General features: G+C 37.7%; 1 protein-coding gene across 4 annotated transcripts; it reads right to left on the bottom strand.

Moving 5' to 3' along the window:
* Positions 1 to 420: 420 nt before the first annotated feature.
* LOC127417181 (ubiquitin-conjugating enzyme E2 Q2-like) lies at positions 421 to 25,408 on the bottom strand. 4 transcript variants are annotated; one of them, XM_051657001.1, is made up of 13 exons: positions 24,889 to 25,408; positions 22,150 to 22,254; positions 14,188 to 14,310; positions 12,713 to 12,769; positions 11,599 to 11,748; positions 9,697 to 9,781; positions 9,547 to 9,607; positions 8,985 to 9,075; positions 8,289 to 8,347; positions 7,956 to 8,004; positions 6,295 to 6,390; positions 5,316 to 5,382; positions 421 to 2,541 (listed from the first exon to the last, which is right to left on the bottom strand). In XM_051657001.1, exons 1-13 carry the CDS (start codon positions 25,045 to 25,047, stop codon positions 2,510 to 2,512), a joined length of 1,134 nt encoding a protein of 377 aa, XP_051512961.1. In that variant the 5' UTR covers positions 25,048 to 25,408; the 3' UTR covers positions 421 to 2,509. The 4 variants fall into 4 exon arrangements, with proteins under 4 accessions (XP_051512961.1, XP_051512960.1, XP_051512963.1 ...); XM_051657000.1 differs by having other exon boundaries at positions 11,599 to 11,751; positions 24,889 to 25,407; XM_051657003.1 differs by having other exon boundaries at positions 11,614 to 11,748; positions 24,889 to 25,407.
* Positions 25,409 to 26,655: the final 1,247 nt, after the last annotated feature.

The following is a 26,655-nucleotide window of genomic DNA, read 5'->3' as shown; positions in this document are numbered from 1 at the left end:
TTGCATTTGTTTAAAGACAAGGAGGGACAATTCAAAATACATTTTTGCAGCAAACAACATTATGCCACAAATGCTGTTGATTCAACTAAACTTTTATTGAACCAGGAATGTTCCTTTAATCTATTGTTTGAGCCATTGTTCTGGCTCAGATGCTCACACAACATATACAAATGAGTCACCATTGTGACTAGTGGGAAACACAAAATGGGAAATTGAAAAAGGTAATTGTAGTTTCATATTATAAAATTGTAGATTTCAAAGTATGGACCTTAGTTGCAGTAGAGCCATATTTAATTTTTGACTAATGACATCAAGGCAGTGAATGATAGAAGTATCGTCTCTTCCATCGGTTGTGCTGTTGTATAAATTAAGCTGACGAAACACTGAAAAACCAATCTTTCCACAATTTTTCAATATATATAAAAAAAAAACTGAATTTGTGAAAATTTGATGTGATCAAGGAACTTTATACAGCTGTATACAGTGCATCCTTCACAGCCTCGTTATCATTCCTGTCAAATATCAGATTTGGCAATGACTTAGTTCTGGACTCTATAATTACATCAAATGAAACATGCGCCTATTGGTTTAAGAACAATTTCACATTCAATGTTCAGATTTATTTATTTTAGAAAAAACAATCATTTTGTTTTATTGGGTTATGCAAAGATGAAAAATAATGTGCTCACTTAAATGGGTTGAAATGGTATGTACATTTTTACACTGATGTATTTCTTAAAATTCTTTATTCATAAACTTGATGCAAGTTTACAAATTTTACTGTACATGGTCAAAATTACACTTACAATGGAAAATTTAACCCCTCATTTAACCCCTCCCCACCCCCTCCAGAGATGAAGGGAACCAAGGTCTCAGATCATCATCGCCCAAAACCAACCCCAGCATGTCAATCATAGCTCAAAATGTATGACGCTTGAGATTACTGCACAACTTGCACTTGAGAAGAAAAATGGATCTGTCTGGCATTAAGACTCTTCAAACAGATCAGGAATCAGCTCTTGTTAACATACTCAACCCCCCCCCCCCCCCATTTGAAACACTCAAAGTTGAATCTGTCCTATACAATAATATAATAATGTGGATTTAAGTGTGTGCTCTGGCAAAATCTGTGCCCAGTTATATAAGTGGTGTTAAAAGGTAGAGTGCACTTTCTGGAAGAAAAATCAACACTAAAGAAGGGCTCTTTTCTTTATGTTTGTAATTGTCTGATTGCTCTAACTCTCAAATAATTATTTGTTAAGAAACTAGTGCTAAAACGGAATACAGGAGGCAGTGGCTTGGAGGAAGAAAGGTTGCCTAAAAAAAATTACGCTCACTAATTTTCTGTCTCCTTTTTTAAGGCATTATTGCTCACCTCCCAGGTTTCCCTTAGAGGCTGCAATGGGGCTTTAAAAAACTTAAACAAGATTAACAAAACCTCATAGTTGTTTGCCACTGTCTGAAAATTGTGATTTTGCAAATTCTATGCCACAATCTACTTGATACTTCTCTATGTGCCCGTGTTGAGAGTGTACTGTTTCTCAAGTGAGCATATATTGGCATTGCAGGGTGGCATAACAGGATCATTAATAACTTGCAGCAGAATACGCACTGGTTAAACAGGAATGGTCTCCGTTGCCATTACCATAACAGCATAGCCATACACATCAACTCCCATTCTCAAACAAACAACAAAAATAACATTAGTCATTATAACGCATACTTAAAATGTAAGGTATTCCTTTTAGCTCCATAAGGATTTCCATTATGTCTTCTGCATTTTTAGAAGTAAAGAAGTTCCCTGCTACAGGCAGGCATATAGCAGTTCAGCCCACCTCAGTGGGGTCTTCAGGACTCACGTTTGAATGGTTGCCATGGAAACAATTCAGTTCATTCTTCCAAACACTTAAAATCTTTACAGGTTTACTTGCTTGTGAAGTTAATTTTGACTACAATGATGCCATGGCTAAACCTGCTAATGTGTTTTTTCATTATGTTGCCAGTAAAGGAAAAAATCCAAACATTTCTTCCACTGCTTAGAAGCAGGATCTTCCTAAGAAAAGTTGTAGAATGCGTGTCAGATCTTTCAATGAGAGGATATAGTAGCATCAGTGTCACGTTGTTCTACTGAGGTCATGGAACTGTCAGAGATGGCAAACAAACATCCATCCAACAGGAGAAAAATGTCACATCATGACAGGCTTTTAAGGTGGGTCAAATTTGTCTCTATCAAATTTGACCAAATGAACCCTTTTCAGTTTGAATATCCTGTTTAAATGAACTCAGTGATGAGAAAGAGTGGCAGAGAGGAGAAAAGAAAAGAAAGAGATGGAAGAAAACAGATGGGCATGTAGAGGTGAGTTGGTAAGTTGGGCTCCTCAGCTAAGATCTCACACTTTTCATAAATCACAGAGTCTCCAATTAGCAAGAGGGATGAGTGGAAATAAATGAAAGAAAGATGTCCACCCCAAGATATTCTGTCCATGTTTTAATCCAAGGAGTTTTCCTTTTACCCATCTTCTTTTGGTGGTGTGTACCAGCCTGTGGGGAGCATACAAACACACACACAATTTTTAGACCAAATAGACTGGTCTGAACCTTCATCGACAAAGAGGCTGCCGAAGCGAATCTACGTCAAAGAACAGTCACAAACAACACTGTTCTAAATTTGGCATGAGCTCAAATGCTGTAAAAAAAAATACACTTCCTTATAATTCACAAATTACTCTTATGTAATAATAATCTAAATCAAGGGTCTTCAACCGGAGGTCCGCAGTGACACCACAGGGGGTCTGCAAAATATTATTTGATCCACCACTGGCATGCAAAAGACAATCACAAATGAGCAATAGGAGCAGTATGTATTTCACATATAGGTAAAGTCCCTCATTTTTTTTTGAGGTCCCTCGCACCTACATGGAAACTTCCTCTTGCAGTAGTCCTTCCTCATATCCTGTTTTTATTAAAGCAATATCACACGAGCAAGAGTGCTGTATGCCCCTACATCAGCACTGCTGTGATTCGGCCACAGGTAATCACAGCTGTGCTGATTTAGGGCCATACAGCACGATTGTGCACTAGTAAATAAAAAGTGCATTTGTGCATAGAACTACTTTCTTATGCCATAGATCAGGATCTTCCACTGCTAGTTCAAAAGATGCGCACAAGCCTGGTTTCTAACCAGTCATTCTTGAAACAAGATGTGTGTTTGAGAGAGAGAGAGAGAGAGAGAGAGAGAGAGAGACGCGCACGCAATTGAGCTTGTGTGATTACCTGCGTCTGTCGCGAGTTCTAAGCAGTAGTGTAGTGTTAGTCAGCTTGCCGAAGACAATGGGAATTTTGGTCAAATACATCCTATTTTCTCTGTGTAAAAATAGCCATCCGAGCAGAGGTCCTCCTGAATATTTTGCGTTAGCTGTTGCGCAAGAGTCATTCACTAAAGAAACCACTCTCTACTCCGCCATGTTGATTACATCTCACAACGCAGAAACTCCGGTATCAGGTAAGCACCCTGAGTATGTGTGATTACTCCGTCGGATGTGTGTCTTAGCTGTGATAAACCTTAATGCTGAAGATGTTCACATGTGTAGTGAAGTAGTAATCAAAGCAATCATGGAGCGAGAGACAATGCAGATGACTTCAAAGAAACTGCTCGCTGACTGACGAGCGCTGACTCAATGCACGTCAAACTTAACTGGCTCATAACACATACAATTTGTTTTTTTGTCACCAGCTGCTGGCTAAAACCTTTAATGTAACAGGGAAAATGAAAAGACACACATCTAGCTCTTTAACACATCTGTGCTGCTCTTAAACTTTAGTTAAGAATGCTACGAACACAAGCGGAGTGATACAAACAGTGAAGTGTCCGAGTGCTGATATTCTGAGACATAAGCACTTACGGAACATATCACGCCCAATCAGATTCAAGGACCGGAACTAACTGTTGTATAAGAAGTTGTAAATGGAAGGGAAAGCAAAACAATGTTGAAGTGTTACGAAACTGAGCTAATCAACAGAAGCACAAACCACTGATGCATATCACGAGTCCCTGATAGCACGACGCAGATCAGTTTGAGTAGCGCTGCAGTAGAGGTTCGCGCAAGTAAACGTGTCTGCTTTGCGGGATTGAGCGGATGACAGCCAACAGTTTAATATATTATTAGTTGCTTTTTGCTTTCAGAACAATAGCCTACTTGGTGTAAATAAATGGATACCTCTGAGATTATCAACCTGGCATAGGCTACACAGTTTTTTTTTTTTTCTCCCCTTTTCTCCCCAATTTGGCATGCCCAATTCCCAATGCACTCTAAGTCCTCGTGGTGGCGTAGTGACTTGCCTCAATCCAGATGGTGGAGGACGAATCTCAGTTGCCTCCGCGTCTGAGATAGTCAATCCGTGCATCTTATCACATGGCTTGTTGAGTGCATTACCGCAGAGACCTAGCGCGTGTGGAGGCTCACGCTATTCTCCACGGCATCCACGCACAACACACCACGTTCCCCACCGAGCGAGAACCACATTATAGTGACCACGAGGAGGTTAACCCAACGTGACTCTACCCACCCTAGCAACTGGTCCAGTTGGTTGCTTAGGAAGCCTGACTGGAGTCACTCAGCAAGCTCTGGATTTGAACTTGCAACTCCAGGTGTGGTACTCAGCGTCTTTACCTGCTGAGCTACCCAGGCCCCGCAGGCTACACAGTCTTTAATATTCCACACACAAGATGGTGGCTGTCAAATCAACTTAATTGACGGTGCGCTCATTATAAAATTTTAATCCAAAAGAAATACACAGTAATATTAAATGTTTAAAATCGAACACTCAACTGACATGAAGACTTCAGTCATATCAGTAACCTTATAAAAGTTGTTTTGTTCTGCATAGAGAGGGTCTGTCTGTCTATCTATCTTGCTATCTTGGAGGGGGTATGGCCCAGTGATGGCACTCCATGTCAAAAAGGTTGCAGCCCCCCGCTGAACATCATTTAAATGTATGTACATACATTAATATAGTGCTATAGGCATGTTTTTGTAGGCCTAAAACACTTTTTTACAAAAATTTTACAAAATAAAATGTCCCTGTTCCTCTACCCACCAGGGGGTCCTTAGCCTGAAAAAGCTTGAAAACCCATGCTCTGTTGATTAAAATCTAACAAACTTGTGTTTAAAAAAATATATAACAAGGATTGTGTATGTGATTTTGAAACTTTCTTAAAATGAATGACACAGTTACATTTCCATATATCAAAAGGTTTATATGAAAGACTTTATGAGAATGATAAATGTGTGTAATGATGTGTTACGAGTTCTTACCATTCTTTTCGTGAATTTGCACCAATGATTTATATGACTGCTGTGCTCGGGCAAGATTGTACTGATTCTAAAAACAAGACAGACAGCACAAACAATTTTGTTGTCATAGGAGAGAATTTATGGCAGGGGTCAGCAACCTATGGCACTCGTGCTAGCATTGGCACGCGGAGGGGTAATCACTGGCACGCCAGCAACGGCAAGAGAGGATTAGACTATTTTATTTATATAAATTCCGCACCTGCATTCCAATCTATATCTTGATGTAATCCCTCCTCATGATCACGCAGCGTGTTTTTATGAGCTGAATGGGAGGCTAAACAAAAAGTTAAAATGTGACGAGACTGCAGTATACCCAACAGACTCGTGCAGTGCATGCAAGCCATTTGCGCATCACGAGCAGGTAGCACTTCACTTTGTTGATTTTAAGGGGAAAAATTTTTTTTGTGGTTGCGAGGGTTGTCGGCACAGCCATTGAAGGAAAATAAAATATGGCACTCCATGTCAAAAATGTTGCCGACCCCTGATTTATGGAATCAAACACAATAAGTCATTTTTTAATTGTTTTTCTAGATTTAATTCTAGTCTCTAATAGCTGAAACCATTGTCATTGACCACACGAATATCCTAATAAAGCTTCAGTAATAAAGCTAATTACATATACACCTAATCGGTTAATGATTGTTCCTGTGTTTTTGGCAAAACTACAAGTCATTTGGGACATTCAAATGATTTTTTTTACATCATTCTCATTTTGATGTTGAGAGTGTGTACACTACAGGTACACTACTGCTCTCTGATCTTATTGGGTCTAACTTCTATGACTGCAGTGCATGTAAAGAGTTAAATTGTAAAATATTTTATTTCTAAATGTGTGACAAGCTACTTGCATCTGAGATAAAAAGACAAACATGCAGTACATAATGCCTGACCCCACTGAACAATACTAGCAGAAAATCAAATGCAAAATTAGTTTATTTACCTTATTGGCTCCAAACTGCACTCTTGCTTTTCCTTTGACTAAAGTGGCATTTATCTGCATGATAACAGACTCTATGGAATAGGCACTGCTCCAGCCCTGATGAGGACAAATCACATGACCATTAATGAATAGACTTTGCTTTCTTACACTCTCAAACTCATTCCTAGACAGCCAAATGTGTGTCAGCATTCAAGCAAACATTTATAACTTTGCTTTCAATCTCTAAACTTAAAGTATATTTAAAGGGGGCATATAACTTAAAATCAAAATGTTCTTGATACTTTGATGCATACGAGTTTGATGTGTTATGTACATTAACTAACATATTGTAAGTTTTATAACTGTAAAGTTCCCTGTGAAAAAAAGACCATCTATTGTTCCAGATCATTTCAGTCTGATAAGAACAGTTTGTGTGGCACATTTCAGTGTGGATTGTCTTGTCAACCTGGCACAATGTAATACACGCTTTGAAAAGAGCTAAGAGAAGAAAATATCTTTATAAAATAAATAGTCTCTCCTCAGAAATGTACATATTTATAACATTTTCAGCTTTACTTAAATTTCATTAATGTGTACAACAAAATATAAATTAAGCTGAGCTTGGAGTGTTGCATAAAGTAAATGAATAATCGTGAGCTGACCTTTTTTAGCTTTTGAATCCATAATATAAAGATTTTAAGTACTACTAACTCAAACAATCAAGCACAGCACTAAGGATGTGGGGAATACCCATAAGCCCTTGCACTTGAATAATTTAAGCATGTTTGTTTGATCAAAAGGAACTTATATGGACATTTAATTAGTTGTTATTAAGAATCAATAGAGATTTTAGTTATTTACAGTATTATTGATGTTGTTTTACTGTAAATAGCTGTTTCGTGTAAAGTCACCTTTAGGGTGGTAAGTGTTCCATTAGTGGTCAACTTTGATCCTTTTCATGTAATTTTTCTTGTGCATGTGAATATGCATAGCTGAAGGGTAGCTTTATGAGCACTTCTTTAGGGAATCAAGTTTAATGCCTGACCTGAATGATTTTTATTTTCAATCTACTTAATTTACTTGGCTCTAATGAAAATAAGTAGAAATAGTGATATATATGTTAATAAAAAAAACAACAACTTGCTAATTGCTAAATCTTATTCATGTGATACATTTCTAAGTACATTTTGAATGAACTGATAAATTTGTGCATGTCTAACAAAGGTTTTCTAGTTGCGCTGACATAAAATGAACATAAGTTGAATACTTTAAAAAACGTGATGCAAAAATGCTACCAATATATTTTAAGAAAATCCAATGAAACTTTTTCCCCAGTGTGTTTTCTTCTAATGGTCAGAGAGAGAGAGAGAGAGAGAGAGAGAGAGAGAGAGAGAGGAAAATGGCAAAAATAATAATAATAAAAAAAAAAAAAAAATTCATGACTGTTTTTGGAGAGAAAAAGATCCTGACTAAAATTATAAGTGGATCTCAGGGAAACATTTTAAAATAATATGTGACATAATATGTGGCATTTTAAACTTTTAAAGTTGAGGATAATTCAAAGTGTCATGTATGCTAACTGGCTTTTGAGGAATGTGGTTTGGGGAGGGAATGAAACCAGGCAGCAGTGATCAGTCATAAAAAATTTCCCTAACCTCAAGAGTTTGGAGATAAAAACATACCTGTTTAGTGAGTAGTTCCATACACAGGGCTCCTCCTCCAAGTACATAACTACAGACAATATCAAATGAAAAAAGTTAACTTTTATACCAACTATACAACAAACTTCTGGCCAACACTGCTTCATAATGGCACCCAACAACTTGGCTAGTATATTGGTTTATAGATAATAACTATGAACAAACACATATGAAATATAATAATACAATGTGTATGCAAATGAGAATGATTCAGAGGATTTAAATATGATAGGGTCAAATATAAATAGCTAGTTTAAATTAGGCAAATTAGCAATACAGAAAGGCAAAAAAAAAAAAAAAGAAAAAAGATCTTACCCTCCAGACAGCACAGGAGAAACTACACGTACAAATGGGGGATCGAAGGGGAAATTATCCTGCAGACACACAAGATTTTATTTTTGTTACAGAACAATGTGCAATACAATTTGGATATCATTTCTCTGAGTACTGAAAAATAATAATGAACTACACAGAATCTAACTTTCCATTCAAACATTTAATTCTCCAGCATTTAACAACTGATGGTTGTCCTCGAAAGTCTGTCTTTTCAAGAGGTGCTGTCACTCACGTAGCCATTGCTATAAATGTAACAACATTTTTCTGTTTAGAGCTTATTTGTGATCAGGATGCATTGTTGAAATGCTGGCAAATCAGTTCTGGCAATCTGTCAGTTTAAAGAACTGTAACATCACTGGAAAAGTTCCTCATTGATGCAATGCTTGAACAAAGCTATAACAATAACGGTTTGAGCAAGAAAAATTTTAGGATGCTCTGATGTAAGAAGTCTGCTGTCAATGAGTTTATATCAATCACAAAGTTTTGTAAAAGCTGGTGCAATTTGCAAAGCCAAACCTAGCCAAACATAAATTACCATGCTTTAGTTTGTTAGCTAGCTTGCTATGTTGTTGGAGAAACTTAAATCAAACTGAACATACACTGAAATAAAAGAGCTTCACTGGAACTATAAGTTTATGGCAAGGCGATTTCCAAAAGGTGGCCACCACAACTCACTTTGTATGAGAAGTTGAGGAGGATGTAGTCCATTCCTTCCTTTTCTTTAAGCACCTGGAGGTCACTGTGCAGGGGACTATCTGGATCAACTCTGAGCAGGCAGAGTACAACAGAAACATTTTCAAATGAGGTGATTGCCTTGGGTAACTGTCACCTTAGTGTTTTGCACCTTAGCAATCAAATGACAGCTGAAGTGTGTAATTTTTGTGCCACTAGTATCACCAAACGGATTTGAAAAAATAATCACTGTTTCTGAACAAATTCCAGAAAACTCCCTCCATCTCCCATTGGCTGAACAAAGAGATAATCCCACCCCAAACCCACACTATTGGAGTGAATGTTGCTGTGTTGGGCTGGATGATGAGCTCAAACAAACAGAGAAATGCATTGTGGGTGTCACAGAGACACAGTGTGACACTTTTAGGTGAAATCAACCTACAAATGGCATACTTACAGATGACTCTCAATATTTGAGCTGAGATATGAGAAAATTTTAACATCAACAAATTTCCACACATCAGCTTTAAATTTTAAAGCAATAATATGAAAATTGAGTGCTCACGTTCTTAGTTTTACATGCCACTCGTACAGGCTGTCGTTGACAAGCTCCACTGAGTAGATGCCTGGAAAAGTTAATAGAGCGTGATCAGAGAATTGTAGTAGTCTTTTGAGTTGTGTTTATTTCATTCACAACCTTAGTTGGTGTTTGTACCATTTTTGTAACTCTGAGATCTGTAGATCTCCCTGAGCTCCTTCATGAGGCGATCTGATGCTTGAACAGATCCTGACACAGCACCCTACAAGACACAGAAAACACACAAGAACATACACACTAAGTCAAAATACAATTCATAGCATGATTAAGACAATGCAAAAATGAATTAAAATGAATCCCACAAAACTTAATCAGAGATGAATGACCATTGAGAGCCTGGCTGCTCTCAACCGTTCTAAAAAGAAAATATTTATTAGAACATTAAGATCACCAGATAGTGTAGCAAAGTGATTTAGTACTGAGCACTACACAATCAATTCTTAAGAAAAAAAAAAAAAAAAAAAAAAACTAACTACACCATAAATATGCAAGGGAATATACTGTATTGTGCTATATTGTCAGGAATAAAATCTATTTACTAATTAATAAAAAAAAATTGTAATGACAGTTTCATAGCAGGTAAGAAATTTATGGCTAGTAAATTCTCAATTCACCATTGGCTGGTTAATTTTTTATACTGTACACAAGACTATAAATGAAACATAGTGCTTTAGAAGGTGCACCCAGTAATATTTGCGTTCTCAGTTACCAATGTCATTGTAAATGTGCTGTTTGCAGTTAGCCATGATTAATTTATTCCACGAGTGAAAGGGTCTAATTACAAGGGTTTATTGAGATAACAGGGATGTAACGATTTACTCATCTCTCAATTCGGTTCGGTTCACGATTCTTTTTTTTCTCCCCAATTTGGCATGCCCAGTTCCCAATGTGCTCTAAGTCCTCATGGTGGCGTAGTGACTCGCCTCAATCCAGGTGGCGAAGGACGAATCTCAGTTGCCTCCACATCTGAGACAGTCAGTACATGCATCTTATAACGTTGCTTGTTGAGTGCGTTACCGCAGAGACCTAGCGCGTGTGGAGGCTCCAGCTATTCTCCGCGGCATCCACACATAACTCACCACACGCCCCACTGAGACCAAGAACCACATTATAGCGACCACGAGAAGGTGAACCCAACGTGACTCTACCCACCCTAGCAACCGGGCCAATTGGTTGCTATGGAAGCCTGACTGGAGTCACTCAGCACGCCCTGGATTTGACCTTGCGACTCCAGGTGTAGTAGTCAGCGTCTTTACTTGCTGAGCTACCCAGGCCCCCTGGGTATATAATAGCATTATTATATATAATATTTAGCATTATACATAGTAAATTTATATGGCATTATCATTAAACCTCTGTAAACTTTCATTTTGTCTCACGCAGTCAGAGCAGATCACTCTTGTGCTTCAAACGGACATTCGATCCCTCACGCTGAAAATGCGCATCTCTATCCCACTGCTGTTTTCAGTTTTTGCAGTTGCAACCGAATCTAATCGTACAACACCTGTGGCTGCTTGTGTGCAATAGAATTTAGAGTTCCTGAAGTGATTTCCATTTGTGTGCCCGCGTTAAGTAGGCTTAGGACATTGTGTATATTGGATAGAAAAGACGCTTAAAAAATAAAATTAAAAAAAACTTCCCATCTCCACGATGCGCATCTTCACATTTTTGATCTGCGATGTATCATGCCACGATAAACCGTTATACCCCATGATATAAAGCAAGTAATATTAGGCTGGTCAAGTGATCTCAATATGAACCATTTGTAGAATAAAGCAGCTTTTTCCCACAAGACTGATATGACTCTTCATCTCATGTGTACATCATTTCAGACATATTTTCAAAAATACTATTCTACTATTACCATTTCTTTCTGTTAAAAAGTTAAGCAATTCACTGAATGAAAATCACTGAGTGCACCTTTAAAATAATAATGTTAATAATTTAAAATACATCCGATGCAGTGTCTCTCTTACACCCCCCATTTGAACCCCTAAAGCATAAGAAAAGTCACCTTACCGAATGAGAACTTACATTCAAGTGGTCCTGCCTCTGGTTCTTCTTGATCTTCTCCAGGATTGCCAAGTTCTCCTTCTCAATCCCATCGTCCTCTGACTTCTTTCCGTCCACTGGTTCTTCCTCTTTCATGTCATAGTGATCAAGATCGTCCTGCTGACAGAGCACAAACACACACCCACAGACACAAAGACACAGGTCGATACAGATGTACACAGACAGAAAGAGACACAGACCAACACAGATAAGGAGAGAGTGGAGTCAACAATTCATGCCTTCGTATACATGAACACAAGATTATAGAGGGCAAAAACATGTCAGTGACCATGTTTACATGCACTTAAGAAAACAGTTTATTCCAGGGTTTTTGCAGAAAGCGGAATTCTGTAACATCATGTAAACTAGAACGCTGATTTCCTTATGCCGTTTAAAGGATTAAGAGAAAGCAGTTTAACATATCTAGGTTTCTTTTGGAGAACGTGGCTTATTGTGGTCATGTAAATGCATAAGCAGAGTTCTGATGGTTGTTTGAAGAGTGTGCGTGCTTGGAACAGACCGGGAGAACAAACGTAATAGGATGGAGCCCAACAACAAGTCAACACAGCGGAAAGAATTCAAAATGTATGGGAGTCCAGTGGGAAAAATCACATACACTATAAACTATACCCATTTATACACACCAATGTAAAATATTGTCTGTCCCTCAAGTTTGCGTATATGTGCTAGTACATTGGGGAAATCCCAGACTTATATGTAAGAAGGAAACCCCACTATTGCAGTCCAATTCAGCTGCAGGTTGTGATAGTAAGTTAAGGAAACAAACAAATCAAAAACTCGGTAATATCTGTAAATGAAGCGAAGCAACGGAGAACAAAAATAGAGACTTCCTCGGATCCCATGTTTGTTATTTACAAAAGCGTTGAAGGGAAATTACGTTGCTGTGGAGAAAGCTGCTTACTGACTGAGACGCTAGTATACGGAAGTAAAGAGTACGCCACTTATACAGTGCATGTAAACCGGAATGATGTTTTCTCGCAATAACCCGCTTTCTCGCAATAAGCCGCTTTCTGGTGTCCATTTAAACATAGGCAATATTCTCTACATAAGGAAAATGAACCTCTCCCATCTCTTCTTCCTCTTCCTCTTCTGAAGTGACCTCATCTGTGGTCCCAAGCTAGAAAAGAGAAAAAGCACATGCTTTAAAATGCAAAAAACTCATAACTATTTACTATTTATTTGCCCGTGGTCTTTCTGTGCACAATTCAATGCAAGATACTCTAAAAAAAAAAAAAAAAAATTAATAACTTTCTAAACCTCTGAAATTACTTTTCTTTATTCCACTGATGTAAAAAGGCTGCAAAGGTGGGAAACAGAAATACAAATAATGTTTATTAGGTTTATAGAAGTTTCCCCCGATAATGATTCAGCCAAATGTCGATGGACAGTCTCAAGCCCTGTCCAACATTATTTCACATTTTTGGAATTTTATGTGTATGTTAAAGTAGAGCACTTTGTTCACAATGCCCATTAAGTAAACTGCGCATCAGCCTTCAAAGATGGTCCGAGTTCATTTAGAGCACTGGTTCTCAATCCAAGTCCTGGAGTATCTCAGAACTGCACATTCTGCAAGTGACACTTCCAGTTCAGGTCTTGTGGCCTTTATTAATGATCTTATGAGTGGAATCAGGTGTTTTAAATAAGGGTGAAATCCAAAATGTGAAGTGCTAGGGTCCTCCAGGACCAGGATTGAGAACCACTGGTTTACAGTATTCACATACAAGACAAAATTCTAGCTCTGAGATCCCAAATGGGACATGTTTTTGCACGTTCATGTCAGCGCAAGCAGCATGAATCTGACAAAGAAGCTATGCAAGCTTTCATTTTTCACCTGCATCATTTCAACTGTGCAAGGCCCACTCTCTGGCTGGCTGCCTGAACGCTGATGCTGCACATTATGCGGCGAGTCATTTACATGAGGTAGTCTAAAGGCGCTGTCACATTTGCCTTTGAACTGCGGAATTTCACGTGGGCAGACGTTGAGCGAGTGTGAAACCAGCAAAAAAAAATTAATGCTGCACTTTTTTACTCTGTGAGTGAGAAGTTAAAAAGAAATTCACCAATAAAATTATATTGTTGTCCATTGTGAATATTCAGTGTAGTTGTGTATGAAGCACTGCCAAGGTGCTGTCAAACCAAGCAATTTCCTATTGGTCAACTTAAACTCCAGGCAAAATTCGCTGGGGGAAATTCTTTCCCACCAGAAGTCCACAGTGTGAAATTCACGATCGCACAGATTCCCATTTAGATGACTGTATTTCTCAGTGTGAAGGTAAATGTGATCATGCTTTAAACATTGACTCCCCAACTAGTTGATTACTAAAAATGATTAGTCATGCAATTTTTTTTACCAAGGGAAAATTTTCATGGGCCAGTTTCTTTGTCATGTTTTAATTCAGCCCTAGATTAAAAACTAATTCACCTTTGATAGTTTGACTGAGTCCATGTGTAGGCTTAGTTTGGGTCTGGGAACATGTCCAAATGTGTACTTATGAGATCGAGCATACATGAGTCAAGGTCACTAATAATGTTTACCTTTCTTTCCTGGTTGACGGGCCCTGCAGGGAGGGGCTGATCCAGCATCTCCACATCAGGGTGTTGGGGAAGGTTATAGAGGCGGCACAGGTCGCAGATCAGCCTCTTAAGCTGCTGCAAGAGCTGGAATGACAAATACAAGATAAAAAAACAAAAAAAACAAAAACATTACAAATAGCAGGAATTAAAGGGGCTTTCAGCAAAAATGTCACCAAATGTATTAAACGATATTGAAAATTAGGGGGCAGAAAATGCCCTGTAATTAACTCCTCTGTTTCTTATATATGTAACATCGGTATATATATATATATTATTTTCTTCCCTTTTCTCCCCAATTTGGAATGCCCAATTCCCAATGCGCTCTAAGTCCTCATGGTGGCGTAGTGACTCGCCTCATTCAGGGTGGAGGATGACGAATTTCAGTTGCATCCGCGTCTGAGACCGTCAATCCAAGCATCTTATCAAGTGGCTTGTTGAGTGCGTTACCGAGGAGACCTAGCGCGTGTGGAGGCCACGCGCCCCACTGAGAGTGAGAACCACATTATGGTGACCATGAGGAGGTTAACCCAACGTGACTATACCCACCCGGGCCAATTGGTTGCTTAGGAAGCCTGACTGGAGTCACTCAGCACACCCTGGATTCGAACTTGTGACTCCAGGTGTGGTAGTCAGCGTCTTTACTTGCTGAGCTACCCAGGACCCCCCACATCGGTATATGTGTATAGAAACAAACAACTTGCTAAACAATATAAAATATACTTTATATATATATATATGCACACTGGCGGGCAAAAGTTTGGAATAATGTACAGATTTTGCTGTTTCGGAAGGAAATTGTTACTTTAATTCACCGAAGTGCATTCAACTGATCACAAAGCATAGTCAGGACATTACTGATGTAAAAAACAGCACCATCACTATTTGATAAGTCATTTTTGATCAAATCTAGACAGGCCCCATTTCCAGCAGCCATCACTCCAACACCTTATCCTTGAGTAATCATGCTAAATTGCTAATTTGGTACTAGAAAATCACTTGCCATTATATCAAACACATATGAAAGCTATTTGGTTCATTAAATAAAGCTTATTATGGTCTTTGTGTTTGTTTTTGAGTTGCCACAGTATTATAGATTGGCAAGTCTTAAGGTCAATATTAGGTCAAAAATGGCAAAAAAAAGAAATGGCTTTCTCTAGAAACTCTTCAGCCAATCATTGTTTTGAGAATCATAGGAATGAAGGCTATACAATGCTTGAAATTGCCAAAACAAAAACTGAAGATTTCATACAAAGGTGTACACTACAGTCTTCAAAGACAAAGGACAACTGGCACTAACAAGGACAGAAAGAGATGTGGAAGGACAGATGTACAACTAAACAAGAGGATAAGTACACCAGAGTCTCTAGTTTGAGAATAGACGCCTCACATGTCCTCAGCTGACAGCTTCATTGAATTCTACCCGCTCAACACCAGTTTCATGTACAACAGTTGAGAGAAGACTCAGGGGTGCAGGCCTTATGGGAAGAATTGCAAAGAAAAAGCCACTTTTGGAACAGAAAAACAAAAAGAAAAGGTTAGAGTGGGCAAAGAAACAGACATTGGACAACAGATAACTGGAAAAGAGTGTTATGGATCTTAACCCCATTGAGCTTTTGTGGGATTAGCTAGACTGTAAGGTGCGTGAGAAATGCCCGACAAGACAGCCACATTTATGGCAAGTGCTACAGGAAGCGTGGGGTGAAATGTCATCACCTGAGTATCTGGACAAACTGACAGCTAGAATGCCAAGGATCTGCAAAGCTGTTATTGCTGCATGTGGAGGATTTTTTCATCCGTAAAATGAGATCAATTTTATGTGAGCATTATGAACAGGCCTAAGACCAGTTACAAGGCCAGTACATGATTTCTAAACAATTGCTAACATACATGATATCCCCGTCCCATAATAGGATTTGGTAGTATTTGCTGGGTTAGAATAACAGGACTTTGTGAGTAAATTGTGCACAAGATCCGTTTCCTCCAGAAGTCTGAGAAGCAAAGGACCAATCCACTTTCAGTCTGCTATACGGGTGAGGTGAGCCTTGGTCACAACACTACAACAGATGCCGATAGAATTTCACTTGTGTGTAATGAATACCTGACTGTAGCTCACACACGAAAATCAATCATGTTTTCCAGAGCTGAGAAGCAACAGCCAAGGGACTGAGTTGACGGCTTATTTGCTTAGCTTGTCGCCTTAACTTGCTAATTATCTGTAGTGTTTGCATAATGCAAAAAAGCTACAAGAAGAACCATAAATAAAAAGAACTGTTTGACTGAGAATTCTGTATGATGGTCATATTTAAGATGAACTTTCAGTCCCATCATGACTGAAGGAAATGAATCGCTGTATTATTGTCAAGAGGTGAACTCAACTCTGAGCAGACTTTATAGAAAGCAAATGCTGCTTTCAAGAGAACTTGAAATGAACCTCGTATATCTCCCTGACATGAACATTAATACATTGCAGCCTCTGAGCAAAATGTGATGAGCTAAATTACCCTGGAGGTTCACATGACCATAAAAACTTCAAACAAGCTGGAGGGCTCTGTGCAGGACAAATGCATGATTGATTCTGGACAGATCCATATTTATGTTCAACACATTCAAACAGAGGCCTATTGAGAACAACTCAAATATCAGAGCGTCAATGATCATTACAAAACAATGGGAAGAGGAAAATATACATTTCTACAGCCAAATGTAATATTTCAATTGTATTTTAAGGAATTAATCAAGATGTGTCTTAACTAACTTAACTATGACTTTCTTCCATGGAACACAAAAGAAGTCAAAATGTTGACATAGCTCTTTTCCACGTAATGAAAGCATTTCTTTACCAGGGACTGCCAAACTCCAAAAAGGTAAAAATAAAATAAAAAAGCACCATAAAAGCCCTACAAAGGTTGTCCATATGACTTGATTGGTAAACGATAGCCATATACAGTTGAAGTCAGAAGTTTACATACACTTAGGTTGAGGTCATTAAAACAAATTTTTTAACCATTCCACATATTAGCAAACTATAGTTTAGGCCTATAGTCTTTTAATACATCTTTTTTGTGCATGACACAAGTAATTTTTACAACAGCTGTTTACAGACAGATTGTTTCACTTTTAATTGACTATATCACAATTCCAGTGGGTCAGAAGTTTACATACACTAAGTTAACTGTGCCTTTAAGCAGCTTGGAAAATTCCAGAAATTTATGTCAATTCTTTAGGCAATTAGCTTCTGATAGGCTAATAGGCTAATTGGAGGTGTACCTGTGGATGTATTTTAAGGCCTACATTCAAACTCAGTGCATCTTTGCTTGACATCAGCCAAGACCTCCTAAAAACAATTGTGGACCTCCACAAGTCTGGTTCATTCTTGGGAGCAATTTCTAAATGCCTGAAGGTATTCATCTGTACAAACAATAGCACGCAAGTATAAACACCATGGGACCACGCAGCCATCATACCACTCAGAAGGAGATGCATTCTGTCTCCTAGAGATGCATGTAGTTTGTTGTGAAAAGTGCAAATCAATCCCAGAACAACAGCAAAGGACCTTGTGAAGATGCTGGATGAAACATGTAGACAAGTATCTATTTCCACAGTAAAACGAGTCTTATATCGACATAACCTGAAATGATGCTCAGCAACGAAGAAGCCACTGCTCCAAAACCGCCATAAAAAAGTCAGACTACAGTTTAAGTGCACATGGGGACAAAGATCTTACGTTTTGAGAAATGTCCTCTGGTCTGATAATTTGTTTTTTTAACTGTTTGACAATAATGACCATCGTTACGTTTGGAGGAAAAAGGGTGAGGCTTGCAAGCCAAAGAACACTAACCAAAACGTGAAGCATGGGGGTGGCAGCATCATGTTGTGGGGGTGCTTTGCTGCAGGAGGGACTGGTGCACTTCACAAAATAGGTGGCATCATGAGGAAGGAAAATTATGTGGATATATTGAAGCAAAATCTCAAGACATCAGCCAGGAAGATAAAACTTGGTCACAAATGAGCATCTCCCCAAAGTTGTGGCAAAATGGCTTTAGGATAACAAAGTCAAGGTATTGGAGTGGCCATCACAAAGCCCTGACCTCAATCCGATAGACAATTTGTGGGTAGAACTGAAAAAGCGCGTGCGAGCAAGGAGGCCTACAAACCTGACTCAGTTACACCAGTTCTGTCTGGAGGAATGGGCCAAAATTCAAGCAACTTATTGTGAGAAGCTTGTGGAAGGCTACCCAAAATGTTTCACACAAGTTAAACAATTTAAAGGCAATGCTACCAAAAACTAACAAAGTGTATGTAAACTTCTGACCCACTGTGAATGTGATGAAAGAAATAAAAGCTGAAATAAATCATTCTCTCTACTATTATTCTGATATTTCACATTCTTAAAATATAGTAGTGATCCTAACTGACCTACAACAGGGAATATTTTCATATTCAATCTTGCCGCATCGCAATTGGTCATGTGACACATGAGAGCCAATGGTGTGCGGCATCACTGATGTTAAGGCACTACATCTTCATGTGGCTTATTCAAATATATACAAACAAAATTATGATTTAAGAGCTGCAGCAGAGGGAAAGAGTTTCAGTTAATAATAATAATAATTTAAATTAACATGGAATATAGTGGATGAGATGTATGGACTACTTTTATGGGGGGTTTAACGGACATCATTGCATGGAATAGAGTGTCACCATTTTGATGAACAACTTTTGTGTTTCATGGAAGTAAGAAAAGCATATAGGTTTGGAACAATGGATGAGGGCGAGTAAATGCCAAATTAATTTTTATTTTTGGGTAAATTATTCCTTAAAGTAGAAAAAGGTCTAAATGTGCAAAAAAAAAAAAAAAAACTACAGATCCACCATTTGCGTGGAGGTCCACCTTCCTATTTAAATATATGTTTTAATCATGCTCAAGTCTAAAAGTGTCCCAGTTTATGGCACAGGTATCTAGACAACAAACGAGCAGACGGAAACAAAGCCTTAGTTTAAAAAAAGCACAGCTCAAAAGAGTTTATCATCAAGCTTTACCTTCAGTAAGACAGGTATAAGTCAGCCCACTTCTAAAGTGTGCACGATAAGCCTAATGGCTTACTGAATTGTGGAAACTCGTATTACACTATTTTGTTTGTTGTGTAACGGCCTACTCAATTATAGTATAGGTAGGTAATTACCATTTACTGCTGTTAAAAGCATCACATTTACAACACATGCTCTGCTCCAAACAACTGCTGGGTGTTAAAATAGTACTATCACTTTATGGCATGAGATCTACTTTTTCATAATGCTATTACAGTAAGATCTACCATGCACAATATAAAAATACACTATAGGCAGTGTTGTCACATTACCAACATATCAGTAGTCAGAACCAATACCAGTGAAATTTGATGATTCTCGATGCGCTCGATGAAAACTAATACTGACTAATTTGTTAAACACTGTTTCAAGTTCTCAAGTAATTATTCAAGACAAGGAAACATTCAGTAAAAAAATAACAAAACAGAAACAAATTAAGAAAACAGTACTTATACAGCAGTTTCAAGTATTCAAGTAAACATTCATTCTCATAGATTACAGGTGTTCACTGTGTGATTATAATACATTCATATTTTTATTTTAAAACTACTAAAGTTACAGTTGTGCTCAAAAGTTTGCATACCCTGGCAGAAATTGTGACATTTTGGCACTGATTTTGAAAATATGACTGATCATGCAAAAGGATAGTGATCATATGAAGCCATTTATTATCACATAGTTGTTTGGCTCCTTTTTAAATCATAATGATAACAGAAATCATCCAAATTACCCTGATCAAAAGTTTCATACCCTTGAATGTTTGACCTTGTTACAGACACACAAGGTGACACACACAGGTTTAAATGGCAATTAAAGGTTAATTCCCACACCTGTGGCTTTTTAAATTGCAATTAGTGTTTGTGTATAAATAGTCAATGAGTTTGTTAGCTCTCACGTGGATGCACTGAGCAGGCTAGATTCTGAGCCATGGGGAGCAGAAAAGAACTGTCAAAAGACCTGCGTAACAAGGTAATGGAACTTTATAAAGATGGAAAAGGATATAAAAAGATATCCAAAGCCTTGAAAATGCCAGTCAGAACTGTTCAATCACTTATTAATGAGAGGAAAATTCGGGGATCTCTTGATACCAAGCCAAGGTCAGGTAGACCAAGAAAGATTTTAGCCACAACTGCCAGAAGAATTGTTCAGGATACAAAGAAAAACCCACAGGTTACCTCAGGAGAAATACAGGCTGCTCTGGAAAAATACAGTGTGGTTGTTTCAAGGAGCACAATACAACGATACTTGAACAAAAATGAGCTGAATGGTCGAGTTGCCAGAAAGAAGCCTTTACTGCGCCAATGCCACAAAAAAGCCCGGTTACAATATGCCCAATAACATCTTGACATGCCTCACAGCTTCTGGCACACTGTAATTTGGAGTGACGAGACCAAAATAGAGCTTTATGGTCACAACCATAAGCGCTATGTTTGGAGAGGGGTCAACAAGGCCTATAGTGAAAAGAATACCATCCCCACTGTGAAGCATGGTGGTGGCTCACTGATGTTTTGGGGGTGTGTGAGCTCTAAAGCCACGGGGAATCTTTGAAAAAAATTGATGGCAAGATGAATGCAGCATGTTATCAGAAAATACTGGCTGACAATTTGCATTCTTCTGCACAAAAGCTGCGCATGGGACGCTCTTGGACTTTCCAGCATGACAATGACCCTAAGCACAAGGCCAAGTTGCCCTCCAGAGGTTACAGCAGAAAAAGGTGAAGGTTCTGGAGTGGCCATCACAGTCTCCTGACCTTAATATCATCGAGCCACTCTGGGGAGATCTCAAACATGCGGTTCATGCAAGACGACCAAAGACTTTGCATGACCTGGAGGCATTTTGCCAAGACGAATGGGCAGCTATACCACCTGCAATAATTTGGGGCCTCATAGACAACTATTACAAAAGACTGCATGCTGTCATTGATGCTAAAGGGGGCAATACACAGTATTAAGAACTAAGGGTATGCAGACTTTTGAACAGGGGTCATTTCATTTTTTTCTTTGTTGCCATGTTTTGTTTTATGGTTATGCCATTCTGTTATAACATACAGTTGAATATGAATCCCATAAGAAATAAAAGAAATGTGTTTTGCCTGCTCACTCATGTTTTCTTTAAAAATGGCACATATATTACCAATTCTCCAAGGGTATGCAAACATTTGAGCACAACTGTATCTAGCCAAGAGCAATGAATGGTTTTCTTGTTGTTAATATTAATGACATAAACATTGGGAGGTCTAACAGGCTGCATTTGCATTACAAGTCCTAATGCACAGATCTGATATTTTGATACAAATCCACTTTTTTTTTTTTTTGTCTTGGTGTTAACGCTTACTTCAGGCATAACTGACTGTGTTTCTATCAATACCTTGCCTAGACATTTTTAAATGTATTTGACTATCACACAGGCCCATATCCACATTACCGTGAGCACTCTAACAACACACACGCATGCACGCAAAAAGAAGCCGTCTGTCAGACAGTGCGTGGTGGACGAGTTTCCGAAATGTTGGATGGCAGGGGAAGAGTCAACTATATTCACGAGGAAAGAGACACCTGATTGGACGATTTAGTAATATTTATCAGGAAAGCGCTACCTGATTTGTCTACCCCAAATTGTAACCAATCAGGCAGAGCTTTCCTCATAAATATGAATGAGTCTTCTCCTGCCATCCTGCCTTTTGGAAATCTAGCCACGTGGGAGCTGCAATGGGGGAATAAAAAGTTAACATTGAGAATTTAGTTATTTGAGAAGTTTCAACCAGTATATGAAGTCTAAAAGGTCTATGAAACATACATGTACTGATCATGGAAACGTACAAATATTGTCACTTACCAGTGTACTGCCCTTTCTGACATCCTCAAGACGTTCTAGTACTTGAGTGAGACTGGGGTCATCGGAGTCCACAAACCATATTGGGGGAGTCAAGGGGTAGGATTCCTGAAAAATGAGTTGACTGTAAATTGGCAAGTTTTCAGAGGGATGGGGCCATTGCCCATAGTGCAAAGTGATATAGGGACAGACCCTTACGGTAGAGTACAAACCAGTCCAAATTTGGACACACTTGACGGAAGCTTCTCATTGCCTTAAAAAAAAATGATCACAAGGCTTTTGCTTAGATGCTTGAAATTAGTTTAGCAGACAAATACAAATTGCATCCAAGTTTGGACATATTTGCAAAAAAATTAAAAATTAATAAATTAGACTGGATATTCAAGGAAGAGCAGCCAACAAATACCCAGCATAGACAGGAACTGTTTAAAAAGCACCCAAGGTGGCAACAACTCATGAAGCTGGTCAGAAAAAATTACCCGAGTGTGCAGGGCTGTAATCTAGTTGGCTACTTTGAAGAACCTGAAACATAAGATAGCTTGTAATGTTTATAATGAATGAGTGGGTGTGTCCAACTCCAAACTTTTGATCGGTAACTCAACTTTCCCATATTTCAAGGTCACAGTAATTTTTTGAATATGCCCTCTAAACTTACACTGACACGTAGGGGCATGGATGCAGCATTATTCAAACGCAATAGTTTTTAGTTACCAATGCCATTGTAGAAATGTATTATTTACAGTCAGCCATGATTAATTAAATCCATGAGTGAAAGTGTCCAACAACAGGGTGATTACTGAGATTAAGTGGGTAGTATTCGGCTGGTCATGTGATTCTAACATGGCAGCCCCCATGAGGACACCCTCCCCATGTAAAATAAAACAGCTTTTGTAAGGTTACTGATGTGACTAGAGTCTTCATCTCAGGTGAATGCTCATGACTTTATACACGTTTCAAAATTTCTATTCATTTCTTTAGAATTAAAACTTTTTAAATGAGAAAAAAATGACTGAGTGCACCTTTAACCAGGTCGAGTAATACCTGCAATGCAGAAAACTTCCACAGAGCAACAAAACAAGCATACACTCTAAAATTTCACATGTCAGCTCAGTGTATTTATTTGTGGGTTGATAAACATAAATATCTATACACACATCCAAAAAGATTCTACAGAGAATCTAACTCCACCCTTAAGTTTGACCTGGTTCTAGTATTCAATTATTCAGGGCTTAAAATGTGTTGAGAAAAGAACCGGTTATTTTAATGCAACTCAGATGCATTGCAAAACTCTATTTGGCAACATTTTAATAAGTAATTGCAAACACTACATAATGCTTAACACATTAGTAATTCATGTATATTCAAATATGAATTATATATATATATATATATATATATATATATATATATATATATATATATATATATATATATATATGAATTAAAGTTCCATGACTTTTTTCATGACATATTAACTGATCTCTTATCCACTGTATAATGCTTGTTAATGTCATTAATGTTTGTTATGAATGGAAGTAACTGTAAAGTGTTACCCTATCTTGTTTACAGTATGCAGTTAGTCAGCTGTTAGCGAGTAGCAAAGATGAATAAATGTTCAAAACAAGTTAAACTCAACAGCACTTGTGGCATGATGGGGGAATGGGGGCAGACACTTTACACAAGTTAACATGATTTTAGTGTGATAAAATCACCAACAAACCTGATCTGTGTAAAGTTATGTCCAATATTACAACTTAGTTGACATGACAATGTAACGCCAGTGAACCCTGTTATGTGGTAAACACTAAAACTGGTCAATTCATGATTTCAACACACTAAAATCATGTTAACTCAAATAAGTTTTACATCTTTTGGCTATACTTTTAAAAACAATGTGTATTTTTTGTTGATGGACTGGCCCCATTCACTTGCATGGTAAGTGCCTTACTGTAACAACGATTTTTGCTTTATATATTTTTTATTTTATTTATTAGTAGTATATATTTTTCCTAATCAACATTATTTTTCTCGCTTGCATCGAACATTCTTTTATGGACTGCGCAGTGTCTCAAAACATAATGCGCTGCTGCCTAGTAGACAGCATTTTCGGCATCTCACGCGCCCAATGACGGCCCAGAATGCATGTTCTGCTGTAATTTCACGTCATTGTCACTCTCACGCAACAGAAAATGGCATCCGGAAATTAAAAGAACAACACATCGAAACGAGATACCAAAACTGGGTCAATAATGATCATCAAAAGTACACACTTATCATTAGCTCACACCAAATTGCAAGCACTTCAAGACTAACCCATGATGTATCTATCATTAAACCGGTCAATTTAACTTAGATACTGGATAGATAGTCAGCCTAAAGTTTAGATATATCAATACAAAATGAAAGCAGATTAATGGTGTTTTATTTAACGGAACGCAATTTAATGACTAATTATTTGGCGATTTCGAAAATCAAAATGGCAAGTACAGGGAGAAACGGTGATTATTAGTAATCTAACCACCAGATGAAAGGTCCTCTTTATCACTGACAGTGTTTTTGTTCACTCAAAACCAAGTGTAGGGATTCGAACAATCGGAACGCGCCCCAAAAATCTGTCTAGTTAGGCAGCTCCATAGGTTTAAGGTACAGTCGTTGCTTTATTATTTTTATTTTCTTTTTCTTTCTTTTTTTTTTTTCCTTTTTTTAAGGTGAGATGTAAATCTCTCTCTTTCTTTCTTGTACCGTGATATTGCAGTGAATAATGAGCAGCTTCTCTCCGGTCACATTAAACTGGCAGCTCAGCTCATCCGGCTTCCAGTCGATGATCCTGAACCGCTCGTGGTTCGGGTCGAAAATGGACTCCAGAAACTTCAGCTCGGCCTTCAGTCCCGACACCGACATCTTCCACTACTCATCGCCGGCGATCGGGAGGGAGAGAACAGAAACCAGAGAGAGATGGACAAAAGAAGACTGAGATGCGCAGTTCAAATCAACGCTGTTTTTCTCTCGCGACAGGCCAGCAGCTCTCGATGCTTTTTCCGCCTTCTGTTTTTAAGGTTGTCAGTGCAGAACTAAAGGATCTAATGCATTTAACGCGCCTCCCATGAGCTCATCAGGTCTTGTCTAGTCTAAATGAATGATTAAATTCCCAGAATTGGTGGTTAATATGCCCTAAATGTGAATGTGATCGCAGGATCCCTGTGTGCGTACGGCTGAGCGGAAGCTTTCTCTCTCTCTCTGGGGTTTAAAGATGGAGGTGCGAGTGGAGGACCCGCAGTCCCAGCATGCACTGCTACCGAGAGATTTCAACACGAAATATAAAATCATTTTGATCTTCAGACAAATAAATATTAGTTTTATAAAATTTATAAAGTTTACCAAAACGTCTATTAAGCTATAATATAACGTGTACATGAAATTAACAGTACGTGAGAATAAAAATGCACCTTCAATTTGACCTAAATTGTGTATGAAATTGATAAATTAAAATAAATAAAATAAAATAAAATAAAATAAAAAACATAAAGAAAATAATTGTTCCAAGAGAGAAAAAAAACAAAACAAAAACATGTATTTAGTTCCGTGTTCAGTCACGTGGTTCCCAGTAGCGCTTTGATTGGTTGTGGGATTTCCATAAACATCAACATTACACATTTTTACATATTTACACATATAAAACAATATACAGCAAGATATGGATAAAACTTCTAACAAGACATAAAATAATGCAAAGGGGAGGAAATAATATAAAAGAAAATAAAGGTACAAAAAGTACATATATGATTAAAATAAATACTTTTATAAAGCTCACAAATATTTTCAATGCACTCTAATATTGTCAATGTGCAGCCTTGCTTCACTCAATAAAACCGTAGTTTGTTTGTTTGTTTTTACACAGAGGCTCATAAATAACAATAATCTTTATTATTATTAATATTATTATTATTAATTACACTCAAATATTTCAAATTATTCAAATAATATTAGGTGTCAATGTTTAATTTAATTTAATGGCTTGTATTTAATTTTTATGTAGTTTAATAAGCAACATTAATTACCATTAAATTCTTTCTGTCTATCAGCAAGCACATCATGAAATGTATGAATCACTCCAATGAAAGTAAAAGAAACTGAATTACTTTTTGTCCCCCAGTTGTATGTATGAATTTAATAAATACACAATTATACAAAAGGAGATAAAAATGCTTTTATTTAATTAATCTTTTTACAATTCTGACCAGACCAAATTTTCTAGTAGGCCTTTACACCACCCCCCACCCCAACTTTAAGGTTTTACTGAGTGAAGCAAGGCTATATGTTGACAATATTAGAGGCTCTATAAATAAAATAAGAAGTTTTATGATTAAAAGTATAATTTTTAATATTTGTAATTATATAAAAATGTAGAATGTTGATATTTATTGAATAAAAAAATAAATGAATAAATACATAAAACATTAGTTACAGAGTCGATTATGCTTTTAGGAATCATGCGTGGAATAATACACA

The sequence above is a fragment of the Myxocyprinus asiaticus genome, chromosome 26 (genome assembly GCF_019703515.2).
Source record: "Myxocyprinus asiaticus isolate MX2 ecotype Aquarium Trade chromosome 26, UBuf_Myxa_2, whole genome shotgun sequence".
In the NCBI taxonomy this organism is placed as follows: Eukaryota; Metazoa; Chordata; class Actinopteri; order Cypriniformes; family Catostomidae; genus Myxocyprinus; species Myxocyprinus asiaticus.
Note: the sequence above shows the minus strand (reverse complement) of the source record. Positions and strands in the feature narration are given on the sequence as shown.